We start from the raw sequence: 12,114 nt of genomic DNA on the forward strand, positions 1-12,114 counted from the left end.
AATCAAGCAGCAGCATGGTAATAGGAAAAATATTTCATTGCTGAAATGACACAACTTTTGAATTATTTCCTCGGGAAAAAAGGTTTTATAAATATATACTTCTTTCACTCTATTGATCTTAAGTAAAGCATGCATTTTAACTGCAAATGCATTTTTAATAATATGCTTTAAGTTGAAATATATTTTTATATATTTTAGAAACATATCAGTAATGTACAAAAATAATGGTAGAAAATATATGTATATTTTCATAGAGGCTTATTATTTTTAAGTTTTTCATGTTTTTAAATTTAAAGCATTGTTTTTAAAGTGTTTAAAGAAGTTTAAGCCTGTAAATCAATTATTTGCTCTTTAGAAAATTTGTTTTTTCTTCTCCATAATGTCTTAAATTTGTCTTATTTTACTAGTTAATTTTAGTGACTTTTACCAGTGAAGGAATACGCTGTGTATAGGTTTTTTTGTTTAGAGTTTGGTGAGGTATTTTTGAGAAAATTTGAAATTCTGAAACTATGGTCTTAGACTATAAGTTTTTGCATGTTATTTACCTTCACCTGGATGTCTCTAATACTAGTTCAGTGGAAATATTTTGTGTAATTCAAAAAATAGTTGGTTCTGGGGTATGGCAGTGCAAGAATATCAATAAATAGGTATTAAATAAAGAAGCAGCAATGATACATGGTGATTGAGGAGAAATTATTTTTAAAAGTATAGCTGTAACAGAGTACTGAACTGCAGATGTCAAGACCCTAGTGTCAGTGCTGTTGGCGTAAAATGTTTTTTAAGCTCATTTGGGGATTTTGTTCCTTTATGTTTTAATTTGTATGTTCGGTTCTATGAGTGTGTATCAATATAGTTTAACTGATATTTTCCATTGTAAAACCCTTCTTACAGTTGTATCTTCAACCAAAATGTTGCATGCCAGCAGTCTATTTTGTACTGAATTTTAATGGGAATTTAAAAATTAAGTCATTTTTTCAAGAATGTGGACTTTTTTCTCCCCAATTCATGCATTTTTTTCAACTTTTAAAATATTCAGCAAATTGCAGAACTATCACTTTCAGTCAAGATTTTTTGATAGTTTCCTTTATGCTTTCCCAGTATATCGTCTATGCTCCAGGTCAGCAGAGCCATTTGCAGTGCAGTTCTTTCCTGCTCTCAGCTCCTGAGAGCAGAGGGTGAAAGGACCATGGCTGTGGCCAGCCGTGGTGGATGTAGCTGATGGCTTGTAACTTAGCAAAGTGCAGGACGGACAGGAGGGGTGGAAGGGACAAAAAGCTAAATATTTAGGTGTGGGGAGGAGGGGGTAGCGAGGAAGTACTTTAGTATCAGGGGGAAAGAGGGATTAAAATACACAACCTAAAGGAAGGGCACCAAAGCCAAGAAGCAGAAGGAGACAGAAGAGGGACAATGGCAACAAAATGGATGGGGAAGAAAGGCAGAAATGAGTAGGTAGTTGGTGAGGACGGGACAATTAGCATATTAGCTAAGACAAAAGACATATGAGAGGATCTTGCTACAGCAGGAACTTGGTAGGGAAGAATTCTGGATGCATAAATCAAGGGGTCATGGGTATGCAATAATGAAGAGCAGCAAGGAATCAGGAATCCAGAAGTTGAAGCTGGGAAAGGAAAAGAGCAGGGAGTAATGAGGACAAGAGCAGAAATGTTTTTGAACACTAGGACACATGCACCTGCATGCCAGAGCTGATATTTATTCCTGCCTGAATATTTCTCTATTGCTGAGCAAATAGCTGTGAAACGTGGAAGCCATGTGTTGTTGTGGCAGGCCAGCTCACACAGGAGAATTGCTTTTTGCGGTTACTGTTGAGTCCATTACTGAAAATTGTAGAGCTCTGTGCCACTGGTCCCAGCTTACTGCCAGCACTTGGGGTGGCAGTCAGTCTGGTTCATGGAATTGTTGTTCTTGTTGCAATTTTGAAGTCTATAAAGGTGCAAGGAATGATACTAAATATAAAACTAAAAGATCTTTAATGTGAAGTTAAGGTCTCCAAAATTGCAGAATTACGGTAGCTAATGCAACTGCAAACTACCTCATGTGGTTATGCTTATGACAATAATAAGCTATTTAAAAATAAACTTGTGAATATGATCATGTAGTTGGGAAGCTATTAAAGGTTGTACAGATTATAAGGAGTGGTACAACTTGTGTTTCATAATCAGCATCTAAATATTTGTAGAAAAAATTCAAAAATAATAAACTCTTCATGCAAATGTATTTTTTTTCTTGATAGAAGCATCTTTTATTTGGGCTTCTACTGAATGCCTGTGTGCTACTAAGAGTAGTGATCTAACAGTAATATTATGGAGATGTGTTTTATAAAATATGATAGTGAAGATGTATTGTCTGAAGTGTATATAATAAGTAAAATATGTTTTCTGAGGACATAGAGCATATCAAAAGTGTAGAGGTTATTGACAGTAAGTATCTGACTTTAATGATAAAGTAGGATTTTTACCCAGTGGCTTTTAAATGATCACTAAAAACTTTGTAGGAATATTGTTAGGAAAATGTGTGAGTAGTTGTTCTATAACAAAAACTAACTCTGCAATGCAATAATTTAAAGACCTGAAAAAAAATCACTTATGAATTAAAAAAAGCAGTATTAAACTAACATATTTCAAATGACCAAGGTTCTCTCCCAAAGTAAGTGTGAAAAATGCCTGAAGTACAGGTATGGATATAAACCTCAGTGAGAGGTGACTTTATTTCCTTCAGGGTCTAAAACCAATCTCTGAAGTGATAGTTTATATTTTGTTTTGGTGTGGGTTTTCTTTGTTCATGTGTTTAAAGGCATTGTAAGCTAAATGGCAGAATCATCTACTTTTTCTCATATAAAATTGAAAAATATCTCTTAGTTACTTCAGATCAAGTACTTTTGTATACTTTTATATAATATTGCTATTGAAAGAAAGCATTAGAAAGAGTTGTTCTCATTTCTAATGACAACGTTGCCCTTTTGTTAATACGCTGTGGCTATGCCCAAAGGGATGAATAACACCAAGGTTCAGAGCTCACAGGTATATTCTGTTTAAAACTAGTGCTGTCACAGAAATCCTTCAGACTTGTTTCTACTATATCAATCTCACATTTACCCTTATTTTGCCTCTATTCTAGCCTGCATCATTCTCCTATGTCCTTCCCAATATAACCTGCACCCTTCCTCTTTTTAAAGAAAATTGCACTCTGAATTACATTTTTTCCTCTTGCAATTCCTGCCTTGTCCTTTTCCATTCTTGGAGTGCAGTTACATCAGTCCTTTATCACAGACAACCGCCAGTGAACTTGGTAGTTTTTTGCTACCAACTCAGCCTTCTACAGCTGTAATATGACAACCTTTGGTTTCCTCAGCTTTTCATAAATTTGAATATACTCTCTGCTGCCTTTTCTCCCAAACCCTACCTGTAGTTCCCCTCCTTGGCCTGATAGGCTCATGGCTTCCAGACCCCTGTAAGTAATGAATTTATTCTTGGGGTACATAGTATATAACTTTGTCCCAAGTGAAATGAAAGATTGCAACCCCATATCTGCTGTCAGTACTACTTGCTCTATTTGTGTGGCTTTACCGGTTCCTGTGCCTCTCTGTCTATACAGTTCCCCTTGTCACAGTACTGATAACTACTTCATAGATTCTTGAGTGTGGTTGACTGTTCTGTCCTTAACTATAGCTAAGTGCCTATTTTGTGGAGTATTCTCTCTCATGTCATCATTAGCTGTAGTCCTGTGTGTTTGTTATGGAGACGGGGAGGAGGGCTGTGAATGGGATGCATTGGGGTCCATTCTTGGAAGATGACTGGGGAAAGTAAAAAACATCTGGAGTGCACAACCGATTTTGAGGTTCAATTTCTGAAAAAGCAGAAGTCCAGATAAATGCATTATTACATGTTTTTGTTTTTATATTATTAGGCTATATTGTTTTCAGGTTCATATAAGTTAATTTGAATCATAATACTGTTTTTGTATTTGCTTCATCAAACTACTGCACATTAAAATTCATGCATGCAGAAATAATCATTCATGTTTCTTTCTCTGTTTGAGAGATTACACATTTCTTTCTATTCATATTCTTCCAGGTGACTTGGATTATTACTGGCTGGATCCTGCCACGTGGCACAGCAGGGAGACATCCCCTATTAGTTCGGTAAGGAACAGGAAAAAAGAGGTTCATGAATATGAATTCAAATGTTTTCTGATTATTCCAGTTCAGCATAGATATTTTGTTATAAAAAGATATTCTATAAAAATTATATGACATTTTGGTTTAGTGGATCATGGAAACCGAAAGCAGAAAGAAGTTTTCATCAAAATGTATATTAGTAAAATTGCCTGAATTTTAACTTGATTTTATTTCTTTAGAGACATGATACTAGATTTCACTACACACCACAAAAACAGCTGTGAGTGTGATGCTGCTCTGAGAGAGATTAGTGACGACTTCTATTGACTTGGAGTGGGAAAGGATCATTTGGATTTTTGTTATATAGTGAGCCCATATGGTAGAGCTGTATAATATTTATATTATTCTAAAGAACAGAATTTATGAATGCACTTTTCAGGGTCATGGAATTTAAAAGTAAATGCTTATTTTATTACCTAAGGTATGTTTTAAATGTTTAATTATATTAAACTTTGAATTGTGTTATAATTCTACCTGCAGAGATAGTGGGCATAAAATATTTATAAATATTTAAAGTAAATATTTAATGAAGCCAGAATCCAAAAGATACAATAATATAAAGCTTGAGTACAGTATGTAACACATCTGAAGGATGTTTGTGTCTACCATGACATAATGATCCAGAAATAAAAGAAGGTGATTATGCTTCTTTAATTCTATTGCTTCTTTTTTTAACAGCATCCCGTAACGTGGCAGCCTTCTAAGGAGGGAGATCGATTAATTGGGCGTGTTATTCTTAACAAGAGAACAACCATGCCAAAAGAATCAGGTGCATTACTGGGGCTAAAAGTAAGTGTTACATGGTTTACGTGCTAAACGAAAGAAACTTCACTGACCTTAGACCTAGAGGTCTAGCACATTAATCAGAGGACTCTACAATTATATGGTCATTTGACAAAAATATATTCCTCATTTTTGGTAACATTTGAATGTTAGGATAGCTATACAGATAAATTATAAATATAAATGTATTTAATCCTTCTGTGCAGTCTTCCACCCATCCGTAGCAAAGGAACTGAACTGTTTTGATTAAAAAGTGTATGTTTATTCAGCTTCCTGTCTGCAAGACATATACTGCATGTTGCAATGCGCTAGTGGAATCCTGCCTTTTCTAGCTCTACTGTTTGCATTTCAGAGTAGGGCTAGTGGTTAGACTCGATGATCCCAGGGGTCTTTTCCAACTTGAATGATTCTGTGATTCAGTCAAGTAATTGATCTCATAATCCACATACATAAATGTCATCTGGATGCAAACATTTACAAACTCAGTGTTTAAAATCCACACAACCATTTGGAAACAGAAATTTTGTAGAATGACACTATACTTTTACACAAAAAAATGGCAAAAAACCCTCTTAAAGCATAGTAGAGATTATATTAAATGTGATTCTAGTCAATCTGGTACCCCAAAATTAAGACATTGGCAACATTGTCCACTTGATTTAAATCCCTAAATTAATCACTTGTAGCAGATTTTTAGGTTCGTGTACCTAAATTGCCAGAACAGTTAAAAGAGAGTGCTACTTCTGAAGCTGCTGGGGAGTATAGTGTGCCAGTTCAAGAATTTCTCTTTTCAGGTATAGTTTTAAATATACTGAACTCCAAAGATGACTAAGATACTTTAATTTGGGTGTCTTCCTCTACCTACTGAGAACAACAGAAACAATGCAAAGTACGAAACATTCCCATCCACTTAGGACTGAGTCTACTTCAAAGGGCTCTGACACTAAACCACTCCTTGCATGTTGTTGTCTGATAGTTCAGTCCCTCACATGTGTCAGAGATGTTGTTAGTTCTAGTCATGATGAGAATTAAATCAGGAAAGAACCTTGTGAACTTGGTAATGGCATGTCCTGGATAAGAGCCATTTATCCACCTTAAAGTGAGATAGTGGGGGATGGAAATACAGAAGATGAGAACAGTTTATAAGAAATGTCTAGTAGTCTGTAGCACAAGACTGATTTCTGCTGGCAGCAAGCAATTTTTTTAATATGTGAGAAAAAAGGTTGGTCCTAGTGAGAAAAGTAGATTGGAGAGTTTCTCTTCAATTTTTCAACTTTCAGTTTTGTATGATATGAACTAAGGCCCCTACTGATAAATTGTCTTGTGACATTGCCTTGTGACAACCTTGTTGGCAGGTAGTCTTTGGGATCTTCTTGGGAATATATCTGTATCAAAGCTCCTACTAGTTAATGTGATTGCAACACGGGGAAATAATACCTAATGAACCAGCATTCCATTGTTTTGTTTTATTATAAACCTCCTCCCATGATATTCCTGACAAAAAAAAAACTGCTGGAGGGAATAAGTTGGCTAAAGAGAATAGCATGTCAGCAAGACTACATTTTATTGGTTTATATTTTATTAAAAATCTAATCTCTTGAAGGCATCCTTTTTTCCCCTGATTTTCCTGGTCTCCATATCATGCAGTCATCTTCAAAAATACCTCTCTTCAGTTTTGTTTAGCAAAAGCCAGAAGTTGCTGTTTCGTCTTGTCATGACCTTGAATGAGAGGACCTGGATTATAGCAGTAGCAAAATTTTTATGAATTGTTCGCACATGTTTCATGGCAGTGTATTTGCTAAGTTTTTAGTTGTACCAACTGCATTTTGGGATTTTTGTATGTTTGATTTTACGTGCACTTGCAATTTAAACTTAAGCACATGACAGGTAACTTGGCAAAAAGTCTGTTTTCTTTCTGTAACAAACGAAGATACTTAGCAAACAGCATAAGATTGCCTAGTCAAACACATTAAAAAGAATATCAATTTTATTCATTCTGTGTCAGCTTCTTTTCAAGTAGATCTGGCCTTTTTATATCTTTCACTTTGTCTTTAAGCCTCTGTAAAGCCCAAATTGACAGTAGGTTTGCTTATGCAGATTTTAAATTTAATTTTTAAAATAATGTGAAAACCAATCTGTGTGTATATTTATGTTTGATCTAATGTTTGTGACTTGGAAACTCAAAAATTTATGATTAACCAGGTTGTTGGAGGAAAAATGACAGAATTAGGACGACTCGGTGCCTTCATTACCAAAGTGAAGAAAGGTAGCTTGGCTGATGTGGTGGGACATCTCAGAGCAGGTAAATCAATCAATTACATATAAAATAAATTGTCTTTTAATTATGCCTTTTTGTAGTGCAGCTGTTAATTTATATTAACATTGGTCATGTGATATGCTAGTATTTTTTAAATACAAACTGTAATGTATGGCATGCCACTGTTGTCTATATTTCTAATTTATTATTAACTTTAATTGCTTGGATGCATGAGCAAAATACATCAGTGCTGTTGTCAGGACTGAATGTGACCGGTAATATTTTTGCTTGCTAGCTCATTAGCTGCTTGTTACACTCAATAGAAGCAATGCAAACGTCTGTTTCATAGTGGCAAACAAAATTCACCACAGGTACTTTATGTGCACTACAGTGTCACCTAGAGGATGATGCGCTGTGTACACAATGGACTTTAGTGCTTCTTTCAATGTGAATTGTTACAAATAAAAATTGAAAACAACCCAAGAAAATAATCTTAAAATATTGCATTTATATAATATGTATACATTGCACTTACAAATAAGTGGCTGTGCTTTTGGCACTTTTCAAGCTTCTAAATGAAGCGAGAATTGTGCACAACAGTTGGTTTTCAAAGTTATTTCTTAGCAGTTTATATTTTTACCGTGGCTCTAAGCAACTAGTTTCCAAGTGTTGTCTTAACAAACCAAAATCTATGCAATGCTTTCTTAGGAATCTAGAAGCTCCAGTGACAACTTGTATGAATTTAGGATATTTGCATGAAGCAAATAATAATAAAGAAGTAGAAAGATGATGAGTCTCTAAAATTATCCTACTTTGGTTTTGAAATTTGTTTTTTACCAAGTCAATATATATGGTGTTGATAGGACCGATTATTATAGTTTTTAATAGGTTTTAGCTGCAGATTATAATTACAGAAAATAATTTCTTTCCACTAATCTGGAACTATTTGGATTGAAATACTACATTTTCAATGTCTGATATAGATTTTCAAGGCTATTTTTAATTTCTAAAAATATTTTTAGAGCTAAAATAATTTCACAGGAAAAAAACCCATTGTTTTGTGAGTGTTTTAAATTAATGAAAGTCTATTCATCCTATTCTAAGGGACTAAAACACACACAAAAAAGGCATGCATGAGTCCTTGCTGCTAGGGAAACATGCTTTTTTGTCTTTATGAAAAACCTCCAAAATTTGGCTAATTGATAAATCTTTGAGTAATTGTACAAACCTTATAAATTTTAACAAAGACAAATAGGAAGTCTTGCATAAAAAACAGAATAACCCAGTGCAACAGTAAGCACTGGGAGCCGATCATCCAGAAAGCAGCTTGGTAGAAAAGAGTCTGGAAGTGCCACAGGACAGTAAGTGAACATGAGTCAGCAAAGTGCCCCTGCAGCAAACATCAATCATGTACAGGGCTGTATTAGCACGATTGTCACCAGCAGGTCGGGAGAGGTGGTTGTTGCTCTCTATTCAGTGCTTATGAGGCTGTATCTGGAGTACTGTGTTCACTTTGGGTTCCTCTAGTGCAAGCGAGATGCTGACAAACTGGACCAGGTTGGGCGGAGGGAAAGCAAGTTGATTAAGGGTCTGGAGGATATGGCCTATAAGAAGCTGAGAGAACTGGATTTGTTCAGACTGGCAAAGAAAAGACTATGGTACAGTCTAATTCTTGTTTTTACCTGGCTAATGGGAGTCCATAGAGAACCCAGAGCTGGACTGTTCTCAGAGCTGCACACTGATCACACAAGAAGCAAGGTGCACAAGCTGGAATGAGGGAGATCCTGTTTGTGATTTTATTTTTTTTTTCTTGTATCTAGAGCCTATAAAGGCTTGGAAGAGGTTGCCCAGAGGAGATGTTGCATATCCTTTCTTTGAGATACCCAGATCTCATCTGCTCAAATCCCTGAGCAATCTGGTCTACCATTTGATGTTGGCCCTATTTTGAGAAGGGGTTGGAACTAACTGACCCCCAGTGGTATCTCCCAATACGAATTACTATTTTAGAAATCAGAGAAATTTTAGAAATTCAGACTATTTAGAAATTTAGAGACTTGAAGCATAAGTCTGAAAACTTACTGGCTCTGCAGAGCATGCATCAGTTAAGTGGGGGTAGAATGCAAGACTCATTAATATTTATTTATAGAGGCATCTAAGATATCCTGAGATACATGCCTTACCAGCAGAAGTGGGTCCATAAGGGTGCAGAGTCCTGTAGGTTCTGCCAGCCAGCTTTGTGCAGATATCTTGGTTATCCTAAACATCTACATTGTAACGTCTCTAACAGATCTTTGACTGACTGACTTGCAACTCTGGACTGCTACACTGGGTCTTAAGACCAAGGAATTCATCTTACCTGAATTTGTAGCAGTATATCACAGGATCGTAGAATGGTTGAGGCGGGAAGGGACCTCTTGAGATCTCTAGTCCAACCTCATTGCTTAACCAGGGTTGGCTAGTGTAAATTGCACAGAACTGTGTCCGGTTTGGTTTTGCATATGTCCAACTTCTGAATGTCTGGTTGGTGTTTTTCTGTTTCCATGCCTGTTGCTGAGAGCAGAAGGCAGAATGTGAGTCTTATAGACAGCATCTTAGATGAAAGAAACAATGTAAAAGGGCTTGACTGGTCAAAAAAGGTCAAGAACTGGATAAGCTGAGCAAAAGGTGTTTATCTGGTTAGAACTATCAGTAGTGTCATTTCACCCAAATCATCATTTGAATCTCATTTTCATTAAGATTAATTGGAGCCACTTCTGTGAAGTTAGCATTCTAACTATGATGATCTTATGTTTAATGATCTTGGTGATTCTTTTTTTAACTTGTTTGATCTTCTAATGACTATGAAAAGTGAAAAAGCTGCTTAAGTCCTCTAAAATTGTGATACAGGCATTTTACATGTTCCTATTCAGGATTCTCAACCATATTGAACTCTTCAAAATGTGATAGATTCATTACCGTGTAAATTAGATTTAAATCATGTTACAAATTTAGCATATAACCCTGTCTGGTTTTGCCATTAAGTTATAACTGTTGTGAAGCTGGCCACATCTTGTTCCTTTTAATGCTTGGGAGGCTTTTGTAAATTAAGCCACTTCTGTTTAAAGAAATCAGTTTTTCTTTTAGGGAAAAACAACATGTTAGATTGTAACAATTGGTAACCTCAAAATACAGTCAAAATTAAAGAAGAAACTGTGTTTTCACTGAGTTGTATAAATTTTAAATGTTCCAATTCCTGTTCCCCCCTGACTTAAGATTATGTAATAAATATACAAAATATTTAAAACAGTTTCAGCTAAACAACATGGTAGAAACCTAAACTTAGGTCAGCAAGCATTCATTGTCTGTCGTTAGCAAATCTTCATGTTTTAAAGAGTGCCAAAATGCTTTGAAAGCCAGTGGAATACTCTGTGGAGTCCTGTCTTAGACAAGCATATGCTATTTGGAAAAAAGGGCTGACAATCTCTGAACATAAAGAGAAATTGAAACCATGTGTTTTGGTAGATAGGACTTCTATTAGGATAGTTTTCCTTAGCTTATTAACAAACTCAGATCTGATCATTTGGCTTAGATCTCCTCAGAAAGGAGCAAAGCCAGCAGCTGGTTGCTCCTGACTGAATCTGATAAATATAAAGTCATCGTCAATTAAAAAAGTTATTTGTGGCATCAGATAGTGATTGTGAAGTTTTGACTGCTGCATATGATGGGGTATGAGTGTAAACTTACCCTATAGTTCTTTTTTTAGAAACTGTACTGCAAGATTATCACCTTTTTATAAGACCTAAAAACAATATAACGATCATGATATTTAAATTCCAGAAATGGCAAGCTGAAAAAAGAAAGTTATCTAAATAACTTCCACATCATGTTTTCCTTTCTGTCTCCCCTAACATCCTCAGGAGACAGTGACTCATTCCTTGCTTTTATTTTTGCTTCATTTGACACAGGCAGTGAAGACTGTCTTTATAGAGAAATTGAAATGCACAGTATATAAATTGTAATATGTCATGATTTTTAAAGGCTTAAGGGTAGGTATTTATATTTTTTATTGTTGAAGATTAACCTGTTTCCAAAGTTTGTTACTGGTAGTTAATGAAAAGTCTTTTTAAAAGATTCTCTCATTTCTTAGCACAATAACAGGTCCTGTATTACTTTGGAAATACTTAATATGTTTGTGCGAGTGATTTCTTTAATATGTTTTGTGTGTACAAATTGTAGCTGTTCTGAGAACGGAGCCTTGATAGTGTCTCAAAAAACTTTTCTGGGTTTCAGCACAGCTTTTTAATTTATTTCAGGCAATGTTACTTGGTTATATACATTTCATAAATGTTTTGCACTTTTTTGTGAACGAATAAGAAAATGAGATAAACTTCTCTTTAAATTCAAGGGGATGAAGTCCTAGAATGGAATGGTAAACCCTTGCCTGGAGCTACAAATGAAGAAGTTTACAACATTATTTTAGAATCAAAATCAGAACCTCAAGTTGAAATTATTGTTTCAAGGCCTATTGGGTAAGGCTAAAGACTTGTTTCTTAAGCACAGTTATTACTTCTACTAATGGGACTTTTTAAGGGACTATTTGTGAGTTCATTATTTTTTATCTCTTATTAATGGAACATGGTTCACTTTCTACTAATGTTCTCCTTATGCCATTTTCTTCACTGACATTTACAATCTTGGAAATTGCAGTGATATATATATATATATATATATATATATATATATAAAAGTATAAATGGTGGTCGATGTACTAACACTTTTGCAACTGTCCAAGGAAAATGGTTTGATCAGGTGGACCTGTACATGAGAAAAATCTGGGTTTTTTCATGCTTTTAGATTCACTAAATCAGAATAGCTTATGAGTATTCATGAGTAGAAGGAA

General features: G+C 35.1%; 1 protein-coding gene across 49 annotated transcripts in view; it reads left to right on the top strand.

Annotated features, from left to right (window-relative positions):
* The window catches only part of RIMS1 (regulating synaptic membrane exocytosis 1), a 218,997-nt gene that overhangs the window by 63,822 nt on the left and 143,061 nt on the right, over positions 1–12,114 (top strand). For all 49 annotated transcript variants that reach the window (XM_026846012.1, XM_026846039.1, XM_026846020.1 and 46 more), the window contains 4 exons: positions 4,092–4,159; positions 4,874–4,984; positions 7,181–7,280; positions 11,620–11,743. In XM_026846012.1, the coding sequence (XP_026701813.1) occupies positions 4,092–4,159; positions 4,874–4,984; positions 7,181–7,280; positions 11,620–11,743 (403 nt within the window). The remainder of the gene's footprint in view (positions 1–4,091; positions 4,160–4,873; positions 4,985–7,180; positions 7,281–11,619; positions 11,744–12,114) is intronic.

Source organism: Athene cunicularia (genome assembly GCF_003259725.1).
Source record: "Athene cunicularia isolate RWA chromosome 3 unlocalized genomic scaffold, athCun1 chr3_part1, whole genome shotgun sequence".
Classification (NCBI taxonomy): domain Eukaryota; kingdom Metazoa; phylum Chordata; class Aves; order Strigiformes; family Strigidae; genus Athene; species Athene cunicularia.